Source organism: Haliotis rufescens, unplaced genomic scaffold, assembly GCF_023055435.1.
Source record: "Haliotis rufescens isolate VD_foot unplaced genomic scaffold, xgHalRufe1.0.p SCAF_3, whole genome shotgun sequence".
Lineage (NCBI taxonomy): Eukaryota > Metazoa > Mollusca > Gastropoda > Lepetellida > Haliotidae > Haliotis > Haliotis rufescens.
Window position 1 is genome coordinate 26,988,970 of NW_025964001.1, and position 22,177 is coordinate 27,011,146.

At 41.2% G+C, this 22,177-nt stretch overlaps 1 protein-coding gene across 2 annotated transcripts in view; it reads right to left on the reverse strand.

Annotated features, from left to right (window-relative positions):
* LOC124144876 (protein PALS1-like) overlaps positions 1–22,177 on the reverse strand; it is a 129,453-nt gene that overhangs the window by 65,755 nt on the left and 41,521 nt on the right. For both annotated transcript variants that reach the window (XM_046514488.2, XM_046514497.2), the window contains one exon: positions 1,201–1,310. In XM_046514488.2, the coding sequence (XP_046370444.2) occupies positions 1,201–1,310 (110 nt within the window). The remainder of the gene's footprint in view (positions 1–1,200; positions 1,311–22,177) is intronic.

Here is a 22,177-nt window from a genome sequence, read left to right on the forward strand (position 1 = left end):
CACCTACCTGTCCATCTGATCCACCTACCTGTCCATCTGACCCACCTACCACCTACCTGTCCATCTGATCCACCTACCTGTCCATCTGATCCACCTACCTGTCCATCTGATCCACCTACCTGTCCATCTGATCCACCTACCTGTCTATCTGATCCACCTACCACCTACCTGTCCATCTGATCCACCTACCACTTACCTGTCCATCTGATCCACTTACCACCTACCTGTCTATCTGATCCGGCTGTTCACCCACTTACCATCTGCCTGTCCTTCTGCCCCCCACCCCCTGTCCAACCATCTTCCTGTCAATTTCACCCACCTACCATATACCAGTCTATTTGTCCCACCTACCTGTCTATCTGACCCACCTACCTGTCTATCTGAAAAACCTGTTCCCCACCTACCATCTACCTGATCTACACACCCGCCTATTTCCCCCCTGCCACAAATCCATTGATGACCACAAACCTCTCTCATCTATCTACCCACCTACAAAACCCATCTTCCATCTACCCCAACTACCAATCCACCCGTCCAAACACCTGTCACCTACTCCACCTACCCACAACTTGCTATTTACCCCACATGCCACCTACCCCCCACCTCCCAAATATCCACACACCTACAATCTCCCTACCTACCCATTCATCCACCCACCTCATCACCTCCCTTCCACGCATCCCCCGACCCACCTGTTGGATGAATGCGATGATCTTCATGTGGCTACAGTTTACCAGTCTTGCTGCTGACCTCAACAATCTATCCACCCACCTACAGCACATATCTACCCAACCTACCATCCGATCTGCCCGACCCAACTGGTGGATGAATGTAGTGATCTCCATGGGGCAACAGTTCTCCACATTCTTGCTGTTGACCTCAACAATCTATCCACCCACCTACAGCACATATCTACCCCACCTACCATCCGATCTCCCCGACCCACCTGGTGGATGAATGCGATGATCTCCGTGTGGCAACAGTTTACCAGTCTTGCTGTTGACCTCAACAATCTATCCACCCACCTCCCCCACATATCTACCCAACCTACCATCCGATCTGCCCGACCCAACTGGTGGATGAATGTAATGATCTCCATGGGGCAACAGTTCTCCACATTCTTGCTGTTGACCTCAACAATCTATCCACCCACCTACCGCACAGATCTACCCCAGCTACCATCCGAACTCCCCGACCCACCTGGTGGATGAATGCGATGACCTCCGTGTGGCTACAGTTCTCCACATTCTTGCTGTTGACCTCGATGATCTCATCCCCAACCTCCAGCTCTGCTCGGTCTGCTGGGGAACCTGCAACATGGACACTGTCAAACTTAAACAGAATGTTAGATTATCACACATGAAATCCTACAGGAGAGTGAACACAACTAGCTTAGATTCATCGAGCTCTGTCTCACACAAAATTAACCTCTGCGAAAGTGTTCATTAAGCTAAACATGTGTAACATAGTAGCAGACACATTAGAACTCAAATAAACACTTGTGTCGGCAGGGTCAGAGGAGTTACTTCCCTTGACTACCATCTTTTCTATGAACTTATGAGTGAGTGAGTGAGTACGGTTTTACGCCGCTTTTAGCAATATTCCAGCAATATCCCGGCGGGGGACACCAGAAATGGGCTTCACACATTGTACCCATGTCGGGAATTGAACCCGGGTCTTCGGCGTGACGAGCGAATGCTTTAACCACTAGGCTACCCGACCGCCCCTATCAACTTATGAGCTGGCCTGGGCTTTTCATATGTCACCTTAACCACTAGGCAATGTAGTATCCAGCTAGCCTGTATTAAAATATACAAGATAGCTACGCGATAAATCGCAAAGAACAATGAAGAATGAAGAGTGATTTATTTCACGATAGAATATTGTTCTATCATTACTTAATTTCTGGAGATTTGAGACAAGCACTCTCAGCTTGATGATGTCGTAAATTGGACGTTTTCGTAGAGGGAAGTGTCTAGTCCCCATAGACATAGCTGGGCAGCGTAGATAAGCGCAATGGCAGAACGATCGCATCCTAAAGAGGGAGAGGTGTGACAGGAGGTATTGGGAGAAAAAGTAATCAACATAAAAGTTGTGAGAATATCTGGGAAATACCAAACTTAACCCCCCTCAGAGCAAGCCTGTCTTTGAATCTATACAATGGGAGAAGTACGATAAATTGAGAGCCAGTCTATAGTAGAATCTATACAAAGAAACAAGCCCAAGGTATCAAGAGCTATCCTGTATTAGAATCTATACAAAGAAACACGAGAGAAGTATTTAAGGCAAGCCTTTATTACAATCTATGTGTGTGAATGTGAGTGTGAGTGTGAGTGTGAGTGTGAGTGTGAGTGTGTGTGTGTGTGTGTGTGTGCTCCTTGTACTAGTCCGGATTAATGCCAGTTTTACATGGATTCTTCACTCACAGTATACTGACTCTGTGCCGACCAGTCCTTGTTTCATATCCCTAATGCTGAGCGACAGGCAGTGAAACAAAAAGTACCATCTTATAACATGACATGGCTGGGGATCGAATCCCTACATTCTGCTCTCTGAACAGACACTCTATCCACTAGACCACAAAGGCAGTCTACCCATTGAAAGAACTGATGTGAGAGACCTTTCCAAAGCACCCTTAAAATCTCTCCCTCCTCCCTGGGTAAGTGGGAAGCTTGGGTTTATTGATCTCAGCCAATCCTCTATGTAACCGGAGACAGAGTTAATTTCTTTCAAAGATTACACCAATCAAGATCAGACATCGACACTCACCATGAGGAAACACATGAGATGAAATTCTAACAAGTCAACAAAATGCAATATCTTGTCTTAATGATTTGAGGCAGCGGCAAAAGTCATATAATGTTTATTTTCCCAGTAGGGGCATTTCACAACATTGTGTATGCATACACCAGAGAAAATACAGATTAAAGGTGCTGTCATGATAAATCACTGAATAATGAACTCTGCTGATGTGAAATGAAAATGCTTACAAGAACGGAAACAGGAACACCTGGTGTCTACGCTGATTTTCCGTCATCCATTCACAAAATTTCCAAACAAATTTGCCTTTGATGCCCAATAAAGTCTGCTTCGGCAGATAATTGAAACGGATTATTCTCTGGTGTTGACTTCATGAATTTTCCTGACAATTTGGAGTCTGTTACATAGCAGTATAGTTGTTGCTGTATAGTTGTTGCTATGATACAAACCAGGGTATAAATTCCTATAGCCAATACTATTTCATTTCCATGAAAGCAACTTGATACGACACTGTAGAAAAGTTCATACATTGTATATACTGTCACCACATGGTATAGTGTATTGCTGTATGAGACAGTGCTCATCCACCCTCCTTCATTGGGACAATCATATGATGCAGTCTTTCACAATATCACCTAAACCTCATCTTACATGCATTCCTGCAAAATCAGCAAAGAAAGAGTGAACTATATACTTAACGCTTAAACTCTTAACTCAATTCAGTATTATTAATCGATGAATATTTTTTTATTTTTTTGTTTCATTTGTGTCTGTTGTTATCACTGATGTTTGCTCAAATGCTGGTAATGATTTTGGAATAAGACCCCAAAAACAATTTGGACAAATTCAAACGTTTAACTCCAAAGATCGATATATTAACATTGGTATTCCATTAGGAAGAGGAAGAAATCTAAATCAAATCAGGGTCAATTCATGTCTAACAATCTCTGGACAGATCATTCGTAATTACTCTTATCTCGTTGACTGTTCTCTAAGTGTTGACAGCAAATGGTCCTAGTTCTGATACGGTAAACACATGGCAAACCAACTGTGAGGCTAAATTTGGGTTTCCATAATGTAGGTATCTTAGTATGTTTATTCGTTTGTCTTTTTAGTGGCCTGTACAGAATCGAGTGGACCAAACAATCCAGTGATTGACATAATGAGCAATGATCTACGCTGTCAGGGTTACGATGAAACACAGAGCCTGAACCCTCGATAAAAAAAAGTTGCCTTATACAACAAGCATAGATTGCAGGTCAAGTTATATTGAGACTTTGTGCAATATACAATGGCTGTAATGCCACACTCAGCAATATTCCAGCTATATGACGGCAGTCTGTAAATAATCGAGTCTGGACCAGACAAGCCAGTGATTGACATCATGAGCATCGATTCACGCAATTGGGATACGATGACATGCATCAACCAAGTCAGCCAGCCTGACCACCCGATTCTGTTAGTCCCCTCCTATGACAAGCACAGTCGCCTTTCTAGAGAAACGAGGCACCTCAGAGTATTCAGTGCACACAAGATTCAGTAACACTGAACATACAATATTATGAGTGAGGGAATGAGTATGATTTTACGACATACTGCAACATTCACACCACTCAGCAAACCAGTCAACTAGACTTTTTATACAATGTCAGTCATTACAGGAAACAATATAACACTAGCTCTTTGCAGCAATTAATCTGACAAAAGCAAGGAATCACGCAAATGGGATACGATGACAGGCATCAACCAAGTCAGCAAGCCTGACCACCCTATCCCGTTAGTTGCATATTACGCAAAGCAGTTACAAGGCTAAGACTCAGTGCTCACAACCTTCAAATTGAGAGAGGAAGATACTTTAACACTCCAACAGAAGAAAGAATATGTACCCTCTGTAATATTAATGCAATAGAAGATGAGGAACACTTCCTGTTGCAATGCCCTCTCAACAAAGATCTGAGACTGGAACTAAATTCATCATGCGCCTGAGCTATGCACCCATTATCACTGTAAATACTACTAAATCCACCAGAGCCTTTTGCAAAAATCATCTCCTATTTCATTTACAAAATGTTCATGCAAAGAAAATCTGCATCTCCTCTCTGGGCCATAATCAATACTTGTATTCCACTGTGTTTATAACCTTTTATTATAACTAGTAGGGCTGGGACGAGTCCAAATTTACTTCCCAGGTACCCATCCCCCTATTACCCGACCCCACCCGGGTACCCGTTGTAGGTCTCAAGAGATGGGTACAAAATGTCCGATTGGGAAACGTTTGACCATAACCCTGTCAAAATGTATTTAGATACAGGTATAAATGGTCTGGTCATGCATACACTGAAGTTGACTGAAGTTTTATCTTTATGCAAACATAGAAAGTCAGAAGGAATGTGTGCATAGTCGGAAAGAAATGTGATCATTTGTCACTTATAGTGTAACCATAGAGTTCTAGATAATTTTTGCCATTAAACAATATAATCACGTGACTAACCACAGGTCCAGGTAGTGCTGTGGGTACCCGGGTCCTACTCAGTACCCACCCGACCCGAGTACCTGATTTACCCGTCCCAGCCCTAATAACTAGTCATGTTCATGTTTTGTACTCTGCCCCCTGTGGGTGTTTATGTACAATAAATTTTCTTCTTTGTCTTTTTCGACAAGCAAGGGTTGCTGAAGGCCTCTTCTACCCTTCATCTTCATGGGTCTGATACTTTGTCTCCACACCCTTGTGTGCAAACATACAGATAATACCTACATCACCCTAGCCTCTGTAGAACTCACTGAAGAGTACTCTGATTTGAATTATTAATACCAACTTGATGTCCTCTAATCAAGTAGTTTCCTTGAGTGTCAGCTAGTCTCACGATCAAACAGTCTAATCTTGTTTCTTGTGAAACTTTAATAATTGTGAACAGCATTCGTGGCAAATCATGTCTAGGTTCTTATAAATAGAGCCAGTGGGCGAGTGAGTTGGGTTTACAGCCACTTTGAGGAGGAGTTATATTCCAGCATGGCAGATCTAAATGTTCAAGTCATATATTTTTATATACAAAAAAACATGACTGACCAAGGATCATAATTAAGGAAAACTGGAATTTCTACCCATGACCATCAGATCCTGGAATAACCAAGGGAAGCGACTCTTAGAACACAAGGCCACTTCTGCCCTCCTCATAAATCGAGAAGCAGCCAATTGAATGTGTTGGGCCACACAAAATCAGACTATTTCATATATGTTCATATGTATTTCCTTTTTCGAAGTACTTCAAAAATGATCGAACTGAAGCCATGATGTTTCCATACACAAATTAATGAATGACTGAATATAAAATATACAATACTTACCAAACAATTTGATTTTGTTCTCTTTGGTCTCAACCAACAGTATAACATAGCCTTTGAGATCCATGGTGTTCCCAGTATCACCCGCGACAGTCACAGGAACCCTTGTGACGAGAGTGGGGACTGCTTGTTACCCCGTGAGATACCACAGTTGTGTACAACCACATCAATCACGAGTCCGCAGAAGCACCAGCTCATCAATTACCCATACCGAAGTTTAATTAGAATTAGGATCCATTACTGGAATACAGGAGAACCTCGCACATTGCCGCCGAATGGTGCAATCAGCCTTCCCTCCACCACTGGTCCTTGTTCCTGTGAATGAACGTCCAGAGGTCCCACTCCAACATCGATGTGTCAACACTAATATCTTTATATTTCCACAAATCAAAAATCTATCAATCCACCGACTAAATGGGCAGTCACGAGCCCTCTGGGGCGTTTACAGCTATCCTCAGGTGGATTTTCATCAGTGTCTGGTAATTCCACAAGACTCGATAAAGTTCACGGAAACTGTCAATAAAACTCACTTTTACTTACAAGCAAACAGCTGATGGGCTCGTGCCGGAGCTCAAGATTATTCAATGTTATCCCGTGGCTGTGTCAATGTTTGATTACATCATAGTTAGACAATCAAGTGCACATGGGCAGTCCAGATGAGTGTGAGCACAGGGTCGGGCTGCGGTATCAGGTGAATTACGGATCCTGCAATCTCTGTGCTGACACTCGCAGGAAATAATTCCTATGCATGGGCTTGTGTAACGTCTCAGTGGCATGGAGATCCATCCATTGATGTGCCTCATCTTATGGTTTCTTCACAGCTCAAAATAAAAACTACAGAAGAAAATCATATCGGCTAATTTAAACCAAAAGGACTGACAGGAAATAATGGTTTACCAGTCTTTGCCAGATATTTCAAAGTTATAAATTATTATTTTTGTTTCTTGTCAAAGAAACTGAACTTCAAAACTAAACAATCAGATGGTCTTCCTTGGGATGAAAAGTTATTTCCTGAGGGAACATGAGCAGCATATTCAACAGTGACGGCGGGCATGCGAGTGTGTTAGATGGTTGTCCCCTTTGAACTGGCAACTATCATTCATCCAAACATCATATGCAGTGATGTCACAAATTTTGGATCAGTTACTTCTAATCAGAAAATCTTTTCAGCTTTGCAGTCCCACTATAGTGGTCAGTACTGTAGTTATATCCGCAGGAAATGGTTATAACAGAGTGGGAATGGTTAGACCAGAGAGGTCAGTATTGCAGATATATCCAAGGAAAATAGTTACACCACAGAGGTCAGTATTTCAGATATATCCAAGGCTAATAGTTACACCACATTGATCAGTATTGCAGATATATCCAAGGAAAATAGTTACACCACAGTGGTCTGTATTGCAGATATATCCAAGGAAAATAGTTACAACACAGTGGTCAGTATTGCAGATATATCCAAGGAAAATAGTTACAACACAGTGGCCAGTATTGCAGATATATCCAAGGCTAATAGTTACACCACAGAGGTCAGTATTACAGATATATCCAAGGCTAATAGTTACACCACAGTGGTCTGTATTGTAGATATATCCAAGGCTAATAGTTACACCACAGTGGTCAGTATTGCAGATATATCCAAGGCTAATAGTTACACCACAGTGGTCAGTATTGCAGATATATCCAAGGCTAATAGTTACACCACAGTGGTCAGTATTGCAGATATATCCAAAGGAAATAGTTACACCACAGTGGTCAGTATTGCAGATACATCCAGGGGAAATAGTTACACCACAGTGGTCAGTATTACAGATATATCCAAGGGAAATAGTTACACCACAGTGGTCAGTATTGCAGATATATCCAAGGCTAATAGTTACACCACAGTGGTCAGTATTGCAGATATATCCAAAGGAAATAGTTACACCACAGTGGTCAGTATTGCAGATACATCCAGGGGAAATAGTTACACCACAGTGGTCAGTATTACAGATATATCCAAGGTTAATAGTTACACCACAGTGGTCAGTATTGCAGATATATCCAAGGTTAATAGTTACACCACAGTGGTCAGTATTGCAGATATATCCAAAGGAAATAGTTACACCACAGTGGTCAGTATTGCAGATACATCCAGGGGAAATAGTTACACCACAGTGGTCAGTATTACAGATATATCCAAGGGAAATAGTTACACCACAGTGGTCAGTATTGCAGTTATATCCAAAGGAAATAGTTACACCACAGTGGTCAGTATTACAGACATATCCAAGGGAAATAGTTACAACACAGTGGTCAGTATTGCAGATATATCCAAGGCTAATAGTTACACCACAGTGGTCAGTATTGCAGATATATCCAAGGGAAATAGTTACAACACAGTGGTCAGTATTGCAGATATATCCAAGGGAAATAGTTACACCACAGTGGTCAGTATTGCAGATGCATCCAAGGCTAATAGTTACAACACAGTGGTCAGTATTGCAGATATATCCAAGGGAAATAGTTACACCACAGTGGTCAGTATTGCAGATATATCCAAGGCTAATAGTTACAACACATTGTCAGTATTGCAGATATATCCAAGGCTAATAGTTACACCACAGTGGTCAGTATTGCAGATATATCCATGGGAAATAGTTACACCACAGTGGTCAGTATTGTAGCGAGATGGTTATACCAGTGGTCACTATTGCAGCAACATGGTTATACCACAGGTCAGTATTGCAGTTATATTCCAGAAAAGTGGTTATACCACACTGGTCAGTATTGCAGTTAACTCCAAATGAAATGAACCAATGGCAAACTACACACCGTGGTTGTGGACTTATGTCAACCAATCACAGCTCACATTCATACATCAACAGTAGAAAACTGCCCACTGATTGCAACCAGGTGGTGGTATATAAACACAATTCAGGTAAATATCCTGTGTTATATGAGAGTGGCTGTATCTCCTGCTGGAGAAGTCAATTACTGCCTGTTCACCGGGAATTTACACAGATCTCGTTAGTATCAACATGGCGGTCTTCAGATCCATTGCCAAAAACCAACAAGGTAAAACAACGTTGTTGAAGTGTAAGTTTTTCTGCCAACTGTCTACAGTTACCATTCGCCACCACGTGCATCATGGGAGCCAATTAAGAGTAGGCGATGTTGATTTGTCAGGGGTAAAGGAGAGGACGGAAGGTCTTTCTTTCTTTTTTTCGCCGATGTCTACTTTAAACATTCATCATCAAAGCTGAGGCTAGGCAATGAAGAAGGGCTTTCGCTCTTATATTGACATGACATTAATCTCACATTTCATGTAATTAATTAAAATGAAACGTTTTGTTTTGTTCGCGTCAGTTTGATTTAGCTGAAGGATGAACAATCCTTCTTGAGGAGCTGACACATTTAGTTTAATTTACGTAACATGCCGATTTTCACCTCATATAGCATAAAAGACACGCATGTGTCTTTTGGCAAAAAATGCCTTCTATTATTTATATCTTAATATTTTATGTCCAGTTTTGAAACATCTTCTCATGAAAGACATTTCTCTCGGTCTTAGCAAAAAACATTCCGCAGCACACACAGAGCTTGCTTCAGTAAAAATCTCCAAATACTCATTAACATGGGCAATTTGAATAACATAAAACAGTAGTCTCAAGGCTAAATGCTGGGGATTACAGAGCGCTAATGTTTACAAAGAGCTTGAGAATAACTGGTGATGATGCTTCAACACAAGCATTCAAATGAAGCTCGACTAAATCTTCTTACTTTAGCAGCAGCATTCCTCACCTTTTCATGCTCGATTTTCAATAAAAGAACAAATTTTCTTCTTTGAAAAAAATTGAAATTTTCATAGACCTTTTTCAAATACGACTCCCCTCACATGCTCAGTTCATAACATGCTGCATACTCTCCCAGTGATAGTTTCCCGATCTCGACTCTACAGACTGTGAGCAGGAAGATAGGTAATCATGTAAATAGATTCAACGTTTTGTCACTAGTCAGCTGGAAAATTCACAGCTGATTACGTCTTAATGCTTTCGCTCTGTAAAGTATGAAGTAACGAGGCCTTTTTTAGGATTAGGCCTGAACTGATGCAAATGAACGTCAGTGGCAGCGGACCAAATTACCAGCAATCATGTCCGCAGGCACTGATAGTGGTTCATCTTTCCTCAAACACATCTTTTGATCATCTCCTAAATGGTAAATACCCCAAGGCATCAAGGGTTGCAATGTTGCTGAATAATGGCTACAGGCAGTGCTAAAAATTCAAAGTTATTACATCATCAATTTATTATTTTTGAAACAATTTTTTTCTGGGAAGACAGAGTTGAAACTTTAGAGGTTCAGCTTCTTTCAGTGCAATGATTCGGTAAAGACGCTTGTAGCTTTATCAAACAAGTGCTTTCTAGACTACGCACGCATTATACCAGACAGCCATCCGCCATGTTTGTTTGCTGCTACTAAAAAAGCCGCAGCATCACCATTTGATACATAGGGCGATGAGGCTCCAAATAAGCAGAAAACTGCCCTGCTTGTGTTTGTATGGTTTCATATGATTAAACCTTGAAATTGAATATCAAAGCGATGCATAAACGTCAAACATTTGACATTAACATCAAAAAAGTACTTGAAAATAGAAGTTCCATAATGGTGTGCGACAGCCTCATCAGTGACATCCGTCATTTCAGCAATCATGTATCTTGTATCTACTTTGGTAATGAAACATTACACTTACTTATGGAAGCATTTAATTCAAGCCGTTGAGTGGGATGCAAGCCTGTTATTTTAATAAGGCGACAAAAATGGCGTCTGAAAACCGTTACTCTGGAATGAGCTGATGCACATCCCTTAACAATATGGCAGAAGGCGTCCAGTATATTGCATTCTTGCGCTGGAATTCTTAACTGATAGATTTTGGTTTCAAGAAGATGTCGATATTTACCTTATAATATTGTCTCACCATATTACACATAAAGGAATAGTCCTTACATATAAAATTAATGTCATTCCCCTGGAATATCTGGATTTAATTTTTTTTAAATAATCTAGCCAACAAAAATCGGAAAGTCTAGCTACCTGTAAATCAACATCAGGAAAAAAAAAGGAAAAGAGAGAAATGTATTGTGTAATAAACGATTTCATAGACAATATGTTAGTCTAAAGTATCCGATCATATCAAAATGTATATGCATATTTAACCAATCTTCTCAAGGTGTTCAGCAGTCAGAATGACCGAGTCGAGTGTTTATCTAATCGTAGACTAATTCCCAGACCACATGAAGACAAGAAAGGTTGAGGATGTCTGGGATGAAGAAGGTCATGTTGTTGAGGTTCCCTCCACAATATAGCTGACACACCAGCAAAGGTCATTTCTTGTCATCAATTATGGCATGGAACAAATTGCTTTCACCACTACAAAATAATGCCTCAACACTTCAGTCAATGCCATTCAACAGCTAACATACGCGAAAAAAAAGGGTAAGAACTCCAGTTGGACATTGCTGTCCAAATTTGTTGAGTTGTTGCCAAAGGATGATACTTGTAGTCCTTCAAGATAACTAACCACAAAATCCAGTCTCCAATCACAGAGCAGACCACTTTCAGGCCATGTTTGTTGCAGACATCTCACAATACAGAATCATATCCACTGAGAAAGCACAATGGTAGTGACAAAGAGAAACACTTTCTGGAAACATAAAAGGCCCCCAATTAAAGTGCAAGTGGACAATTAGCAGTCGCAAGTGGAGATATCCGCAAACCAGTAAGAGAGTTATGCTGTGTTTTTTCACAAAGTATTTACAGTTCACAGGGACATCCTTGTTCCCTGCCTTGAGCTCAGTCTCGGTCTGTGTGCACCACAAGTATAAGCTGTCTAAACTTGCTTAAAGCCCGGCCTTGCAATAAAATGCTTCTATAGATTCTCAGGAAGCGCTTGTCCAACAATACCTCTGTCCTTTCAGAACCTGATGGAGACTATTAAGCTTTGAAATCTGCTGTAAGAAGGCAGCTTGTAGGGCAAGGGGGCACTTTTCGCCCATAAGAAACCATCTGAAAGCCTTACACGTAAACCGTTCCTAGCAAGCCCGTTATGAAGAGACATAGATCCTTATTGAGCTCAGAAATGCAATAAATCGGTGGCAGACAAGGAGTAAGTGTAAGCAGCACATGGAGTGTACCAGTCGAGCTTGACAAGATCCCATTAGATGGGGACAAGAGGCTAGGGCTTCTGTTTGCTCTGCAGCGTTAACCCACACGGGTGGGACACTCAAAAGGACAAAATCTGTCAATAAAACCTGAAGCTTACTTTCTTCTAATTATCAGAAAAGCAAAGACAAGTTTGACTGGTGAGTGTGCTCCGTGACAGTGGAGGGAGGTGAGAGGCAACCCAGAGGGTTGTCAGGGATAGCATCGTAGACATTATTGTATAAAGATCACTTTTAGAAAAGTGGCTTGTGTTTTATGAACATGGGGCTAACCGTGGAGGGAGATGAGACAACCCAGAGGGTTGTCAGAGATACAGTAGTAGACATTATTGTATAAAGATCACTTTTAGAAAGCTGGCTTGTGTATTATGAACATGGGGCTAACCATGGAGGGAGATGAGGCAACCCAGAGGGTTGTCAGAGATACAGAAGTAGACATTATTGTATAAAGATCACTTTTAGAAAGCTGGCTTGTGTATTATGAACTGTATAAGCACTGGACAGTCATTAGCTGGTTGTTAAGACAAGCACCTTAAGGTGATTGGCTGGGCAGGCAGGCGAGTGAGTTAGTGAGTGAGGTTTTACTCCCTTTTAGCAATGTTCCAGCAATATCGCAGTGATGTCTAGATATGGACTTAAAACATTGTATCTATTATTCTGCCATACTATTTCAACCTTTAGGATTGATGTTTTCCTCTGACTTTCCCACAAGCAATATGTACCTTAAAACATCTACACATTGATCTGAACTTGTTGTCTTACTCATAGATTTCAAACATTCAAAGCAAAATGGTTTCATGGAAGTGGATCCTTGCTTCAATGATTCCAAGACAAGATTTTAATTTTCAAAAACACAGACAACGATTGTTTCCCTTAACATCTGCATCAATCATTTACATATGACAAGGCATATCCCCACGAGTAGAATACCTACTGTGGACTTTAATTGCCTCTTCAATAAACCTAAACCCCATTACACAAAGCATACATAGTACATAGAGGGAGTGGTGCTGATGAACTGGGCCTTCCTCACACCGAGTCCACAAGTCAATCCCACAGTTGCTCCGAGTTGCCAATATGACTTATGATCTTGATGAGAAGGAAATCAATCACTGTTTCCGCTCACTGAGCTTACCACCAACTCAACTCTCCCCTCTAGCAGGCAGAGGCCACATTCACCAAATAACATCCTACAGGCAGTCTAGATTAAATTTGCTGAAGTGATGGTGGAATAATACTGGCTATTTCATACCAGGCCACTCGCCAGCAAAGTCGGGTGGAGGAAGGTGCCACTTGACCACGACTCGGAGTGATTCATTACAATAGCCTTGTCTATGCTTCCCTGGCATAAAGAACTGATGTCATCTAATGCAGATCAATGACACAATTAAACCTAAACGTAATAACTTTTAGGTGAACTTGAAACATTTTATCATGATCCCGATGGGTATCTGTCAAATCAACATTGTAACTGAAGAAACTAGAGACAAATTTGAGCTATCTTAAAGACATTTTGACAAAGTAAGCCTAATCTTCTTTTCCTCCTATCCATGCAAGGAAAAGAATTAATTGGAATCTCAACTTGTTGATTGATGTATTCTTCTAAGTACCATATATGACCGCGTATAAGCCGAATTTTGAGGACCAGAAAAAAGATTCTGTAGAAAGGGGTCGGCTTATCCACGGGATACGCTTTAATGATAGTATTTTTCAGATCGTGATCTGTCAGAAACATCGCCTGAATGACGGTCCGATAGATTACAACTTCCCGAAAGTTTGGAAGTTGCCACGACTAGAGCCATTATTGTTATAAATTATCAATAAAGTTATTATTATACACCAATGTTGTCATTATTAAAAAAATGTTATGCATGTTACTACTTCCGATAATAAGTTTTCAATTGAATGTTCAAAGTTTATCGTTCTTCGTAAACTCCGCGATCTTTACATGTAACAATATATGTAATTCACAGCTATAATATATAATCCCCAGATGAAATCGCCAATAGCTATTACGTACATTTTGCAAAGTTCATAAATTGATAGTGAACAAGTGTCTACCTTTATTGAAAGAGGCAAATAAACAACTGTATCGGTATTACTCTCATTGTAAAAACATTGCATCTGTATATGTTTTATTTGTTTGTTTGTTGTTTAATGTTGCACTCAGCAATATTCTAGAAATATTCCAGTGGCTTGTAAATAATCAAGTCTGATTCTTACAACCAATTTGGGTTGTTGGGGACCTATTTAACCTGGATTCCTTATGGAGGTCGCCTCTTACAACCAGTATAGGTTGAGGACCTATTAAACCTGGATTCCCGACAGAGGTCGCCTCTTACTTCCAGTATAGGTTGTTGAGGACCCATTTAACCTGGATTCCCCATGGAGGTCGCCTCTTACAACCAGTATCGGTTGTTGGGGACCCATTTAACCTGGATTCCTTATGGAGGTTGCCTCTTACAAGCAGTATAGGTTGTTGGGGACCCATTTAACCTCGATTCCCCATGGAGGTTGCCTCTTACAACCAGTATAGGTTGTTGGGGACCTATTTAACCTGGATTCCTTATGGAGGTCACCTCTTACAACCAGTATAGGTTGTTGGGGACCCATTTAACCTGGATTCCTTATGGAGGTTGCCTCTTACAACCAGTATAGGTTGCTGGGGACCTATTTAACCTGGATTCCTTATGGAGGTTGCCTCTTACAACCAGTATAGGTTGTTGGGGACCTATTTAACCTGGATTCCTTATGGAGGTTGCCTCTTACAACCAGTATAGGTTGTTGGGGACCCATTTAACCTGGATTCCTTATGGAGGTTGCCTCTTACAAGCAGTATAGGTTGTTTGGGACCCATTTAACCTGGATTCCTTATGGAGGTCGCCTCTTACAACCAGTATAGGTTGTTTGGGACCTATTTAACCTGGATTCCCCACAGAGGTCACCTCTTACACCCAGTATAGGTTGCTGGGGACCTATTTAACCTGGATTCCTTATGGAAGTTGCCTCTTACAACCAGTATAGGTTGTTTGGGACCTATTTAACCTGGATTCCTTATGGAGGTTGCCTCTTACAACCAGTATAGGTTGCTGGGGACCTATTTAACCTGGATTCCTTATGGAGGTTGCCTCTTACAACCAGTATAGGTTGTTGGGGACCTATTTAACCTGGATTCCCCATGGAGGTTGCCTCTTACAACCAGTATAGGTTGTTTGGGACCTATTTAACCTGGATTCCTTATTAAGGTCGCCTCTTACAACCAGTATAGGTTGTTGGGGACCTATTTAACCTGGATTCCCCATGGAGGTTGCCTCTTACAACCAGTATAGGTTGCTGGGGACCTATTTAACCTGGATTCCTTATGGAGGTTGCCTCTTACAACCAGTATAGGTTGTTGGGGACCTATTTAACCTGGATTCCCCATGGAGGTTGCCTCTTACAACCAGTATAGGTTGTTTGGGACCTATTTAACCTGGATTCCTTATGGAGGTCGCCTCTTACAACCAGTATAGGTTGTTGGGGACCTATTTAACCTGGATTCCCCATGGAGGTTGCCTCTTACAACCAGTATAGGTTGCTGGGGACCTATTTAACCTGGATTCCTTATGGAGGTCGCCTCTTGCAACCAGTATAGGTTGCTGGGGACCTATTTAACCTGGATTCCCCATGGAGGTCGCCTCTTACAACCAGTATCGGTTGTTGGGGACCTATTTAACCTGGATTCCTTATGGAGGTTGCCTCTTACAACCAGTATAGGTTGCTGGGGACCTATTTAACCTGGATTCCTTATGGAGGTTGCCTCTTACAACCAGTATAGGTTGTTGGGGACCTATTTAACCTGGATTCCCCATGGAGGTTGCCTCTTACAACCAGTATAGGTTGTTTGGGACCTATTTAACCTGGATTCCTTATTAAGGTCGCCTCTTACAACCAGTATAGGTTGTTGGGGACCTATTTAACCTGGATTCCCCATGGAGGTTGCCTCTTACAACCAGTATAGGTTGCTGGGGACCTATTTAACCTGGATTCCTTATGGAGGTTGCCTCTTACAACCAGTATAGGTTGTTGGGGACCTATTTAACCTGGATTCCCCATGGAGGTTGCCTCTTACAACCAGTATAGGTTGTTTGGGACCTATTTAACCTGGATTCCTTATGGAGGTCGCCTCTTACAACCAGTATAGGTTGTTGGGGACCTATTTAACCTGGATTCCCCATGGAGGTTGCCTCTTACAACCAGTATAGGTTGCTGGGGACCTATTTAACCTGGATTCCTTATGGAGGTCGCCTCTTGCAACCAGTATAGGTTGCTGGGGACCTATTTAACCTGGATTCCCCATGGAGGTCGCCTCTTACAACCAGTATCGGTTGTTGGGGACCCATTTAACCTGGATTCCTTATGGAGGTTGCCTCTTACAAGCAGTATAGGTTGTTGGGGACCCATTTAACCTCGATTCCCCATGGAGGTTGCCTCTTACAACCAGTATAGGTTGTTGGGGACCTATTTAACCTGGATTCCTTATGGAGGTCACCTCTTACAACCAGTATAGGTTGTTGGGGACCCATTTAACCTGGATTCCTTATGGAGGTTGCCTCTTACAACCAGTATAGGTTGCTGGGGACCTATTTAACCTGGATTCCTTATGGAGGTTGCCTCTTACAACCAGTATAGGTTGTTGGGGACCTATTTAACCTGGATTCCTTATGGAGGTTGCCTCTTACAACCAGTATAGGTTGTTGGGGACCCATTTAACCTGGATTCCTTATGGAGGTTGCCTCTTACAAGCAGTATAGGTTGTTTGGGACCCATTTAACCTGGATTCCTTATTGAGGTCGCCTCTTACAACCAGTATAGGTTGTTGGGGACCTATTTAACCTGGATTCCCCATGGAGGTTGCCTCTTACAAGCAGTATAGGTTGTTGGGGACCTATTTAGCCTGGATTCCTTATTGAGGTCGCCTCTTACAATCAGCATAGGTTGTTGGGGACCTATTTAACCTGGATTCCCCATGGAGGTTGCCTCTTACAACCAGTATAGGTTGTTGGGGACCTATTTAACCTGGATTCCCCATGGAGGTCACCTCTTACAACCAGTATAGGTTGTTGGGGACCTATTTAACCTGGATTCCCCATGGAGGTTGCCTCTTACAACCAGTATAGGTTGTTGAGGACCTCTTAACCTGGATTCCCCACAGAGGTCACCTCTTACAACCAGTATAGGTTGTTGAGGACCTATTCTAATATGGAATCCACATGGGGGCTATATATGTTAGACTGAGGCAGGTTAGGATTTATGTCAGGTGAAGTACATATCACGTTCCTTGTCCTGAAACTGACCCTGCTGATAGGAAAGGCTAAGTTTGTAAAATATTAACCAAAACAGAAGCTTACAAAAAGTAATGAAACATGAATCTTATGAACTTATTAAATTGACTTTTCACAGCATGGACTGGTGGCAATTTTGTTTGTTTTCAGGAATATATGAAAACCCTGTAATTGTAACTAAACATTCATAGATTGTGCAATGTATGAGACATTCTTTGCCCTTCTGATCTATTTAAATTATCACCTCCAGGGATTTACCTGGACCTAGTCAGAGGCTGATATTTGGCCCCAAGTCTGCAGCAAATGTCCTCAAATATTCCCAAGTTGGACCCATTTCACTAACATTATAAACAGGAGCAATGAAGAGGCAGAAGCTTTTGATACTTATATTTACATCATTGCATAGAATGCAATATGAAAGCACATTGTTAAAATATCACTGCATTAAAAGAAATAGAACCCAAAAATTATAATTTTGAACAAAATAAATTTTTTTTCCAATTTGCCAGCCAGTGTGACATTTCCTTCAAGACAAAAATAGTTTTGCTCCACTTCTTCAAAGAGAAATTGACAACGAAAAAAATAGATTTATTTTGTTATGGCTGCAGTTTACATTTCTATGAAAGCAAGATGGAGATTAATCAAGTGCCAGTAGAGATGTTCTGTGTGTGATCTGTGTAGCAGACAACAGCCTGCACAACCCATCAAACATCCTATCCATGTCGCTTCCAGCCCATGGTGCACTAACAGAGCCATCACACCCAGACACACAGACATAGGAAGAAAGTGGAAACTTATCTGTGCCCAATGCCTAGTATTAACTACAACAGCCAACTCCATTACACACAATCAATGTTGGATACGATCTAATAAATGGGTAATATTCCCCTGGGAATGTTACAATAATCATCACACTGCAGTCACATCTAGACCCTGTAGGGAGCTGCTGGAATCCATATGGTATTACAAGAACAGGAGGTGAGGAGGCCGACCTGTGTACAGCAAGTCACTTGAGGATAATCACGATCTATAGGGTTATCAGGGAATGAGTGAGTGAATTAGGAGATAAACCTAGTGTGTTTTCAATGTGGAGGTTTCGATTTGCTATCTATAAATTTCATTCATTCATTGAATGCAATAGTGTGAGGTTTCAAATTTGAAACATTTACGGGTATCAAATCGAAGTTTGAAACCTCACCATTCAAAACAGTTGTATTAACCTCTTTTTACCATGACACATGAAAAAACAAACACAAAATCTTTTGGTTATAGCGGCAATGATCAGTGATGAGGCATTGGTTGAGTCTAATATTTCCAGTCGGTTGAAAGGGCGAAATTCAGGGATCAGGGAAGATCTGTTTGAATATGCCTATATGTTTGCCTCATGTACCCTAACCATAATTGTTTTCCATAATACTTGAACCATTTCAATGACACACAATAAAATCATGTTGACAGATATCCTGTAAGCATTATTAAAACTAACACCAGTAGAGTTTACACCGCTTTTAGCAATATTCCAGCAATATCATGGCGGGGGACACCAGAAATGGGCTTCCAGCATTGTACCCATGTGGGGAATCGAACCCGGGTCTTTAGCGTGACGAGTGAGTGAGTGAGTATGGTTTTACGCCGCTTTTAGCAATATTCCAGCAATATCACGGCGGGGGACACCAGAAATGGGCTTCACACATTGTACCCATGTCGGGAATCGAACCCGGGTTCTCGGCGTGACGAGCGAACGCTTTAACCACTAGGCTACCCGACCGCCCCTTTTTAGCGTGACGAGTAAATGCTGTAAACTTGGAGATGACAATGTTGTTGATGATGATGATCATGTTTTTATCACCTGACATATAACGACGAGGGGAAATAGAGTTGTCAGTATGTCAGTCTGTCTGTCTGTCTGTCTGTCCACTACTCACTAAGCAGACACAACTGTTAGGGCATATGTGATTTAAACAGTATATATTTTTACAATCATATGTATAGTGGATGGGGATTCATAAACAAGGTTTCCCCTTTATAAATACCTCTCCCGTATATATATTACATCATACATTGTACACAATAGTTTCATAAACATACTATACAAAATAGAAGTGGTATTCAAATAAGTGTCAAAAAGACAAATAAGACATGCACATGGACATCCCAAATTTTTACAGATAAGTAATTATACAGCAATCTATACATGTCTAACTACTATATCACTTGTACATCACTAGTTTATAACTTTTGTTTGTTTGTTTGTTGTTTCACACAGCACTAAGCAATATTCCAGCTATATGACGGCGATCTGTAAATAATCGTGTCTGGACCAAACAATCCAGTGATTGACATCATGAGCATCGATCCACACAATTGGGAAACGATGACATGCATCAACCAAGTCAGCGAGCCTGACCACCCAATTTCGTTAGTAGTCTCTTAAGACAAGCATAGTTGCCTTTTATGGCAAGCATGGGGTGCTGAAGTCCTATTCTAACCCGGATCTTCACGGGTCAGATTATAACCAGTGCATCAGAAGTATATTCCAACACGACCCCTTTCATGAGATACAACAGTTCTGGTTTCTGGTCGTAGATTAATATCTTCAGGTAAATTTGTATTTCCATGTAAAACAGTTTCAAGGTCAAATCCATTCTCATAGAAATAACATTTGCATCTAATAACCGGACACTGAGGGCCAATGAAAGATAATGTAAAGCATCGTCATAATGGTGTCCGCGTTAACAATATCCTGACTCATCTAAATATCTATCATAACTATGGCCTTTCAAATCACAGAATCCCCCGCATATATCGTTGCTGGCAATAATATGTGATGATTGGCGACAATATGTGGCATGAACAATGGCGTCAATACATGCCCGGCAACAATATATGCCGTAACACACCTCCTACAAAATACTGCTGACAAATTCTCTTCCGAAAGACGTACATTTTCTTCCACTAGACGGAAGTATGGGGATATTGAGCGATATTGCTTGATTGACAACTAAATATTGAAGCTGTGCAACATTAATTGCTTCTGTCTGCGTAATCCCCGTGTCCTGGTGGAGCGAGCGTAGACAGCGGATATCTGACCACCATGATTGATCGCCACCTCCTCACTGATCAGCACCCACTAATTGCACAAAACAGTCCACGGCAAACAACGGTCGGGATGGATTACAAGTTTGACTTTCAGCTGCCCAGGGACTCAGCCGCAGTTGTTCTTGCCTATAGTGTGTTTGGGCGAAATGTAGCTTCAAAATTAATGATATTTGTGTTGGACTTGACACATAATTTCCTTTTGCATACACATACAAATCAATTGTCAGTTACGTTCTTTATTTTAAACTCTAAATATTGGTGTCATATTCTAATTATTGATTGAACAATATTCATCAGTCTCTGATGGCCAGCTGGGATTGATTCAGAAGATGACTAGGGTTAGAAATGGACACATGGGGATCCTGGGTTGGAACTGGTCCCCACTTTGTTGTTTAACGCCGCACTCACCAATTTTCCAGCTATATGTCTCACCCGATCCCATAAATTGCCTCTTATGACAAGCATAGTTGCCTCTAATGGCAAGCATGGGTTGCCGAAGACCTATTCTAACTCGGATCTTCACGGGTACCGCAGCCAAATCATTGTTTACGAGGCGACTTAATGGATTGGGTAGTCAGGATTGGGGACTTGGTCAATCATCACCAGAGAGGATTGTTGCTAAAAACATCAATCACTGGATTGTCTGGTCCAGACATGATTATTTACAGGAAGACATAATATAGATGGAATATTGCAGAGTGCAGAGATTAAAATTAAAAATTAAATAAGGGTAATTTACAGTCCTTGTAAGTTTAATTCAAACCTTTCAAACTAATCTTACATAATGGTTATTGAGCTAACAATTAGAGAGGTAGTGAGGATGGTTTTATGTCTCTTTTAGCAATATCCCAGCAATATCAAGGCAAGGAACACCAGAAATGGACTTCACACGTTGTACCCATGAGGGGAATTGAACCTGGGTCTTCAGCATAATGCGAGAATGCTTTAATCACCATACTACCCTACCGTCCACCTTTAATAATATCAAGGGCACTAACAATTAGTGATTTCCCAAAATAGATTCCATGATTTCACAAAAGAAATACATTACAATGAAGTGTAGTACCCCTTTAACAACAATCTACAGACCAGCAGAAGTTTCCAAACACAAACTTCATATGCCAACTCAATATGGACAAATGAAACCGTCTTCCAGACCCTGTCTGGTTTTCTGATGAATCAGCTATATTCAATAAGTCTAGAGTCACATTTGAAGAGAAGACCGCCAAAGATGCTAAATTGTCCACAATTCACAGTATGCCAGATTTGATGTGCATTAAACACAATTGTATGGCCAAGCCTGGTGAGAACATGTACAGCAACATTACTTTCTAGGTTTTTAAGTGACTGAATTGGGTTTTCCACTACATTTAGCGATATTCCAGCAATATCAGGGCAGGGAACACCAATTATTGGCTCCACTCATTGTACCCTTGTGGGCAATTGGACATGCCT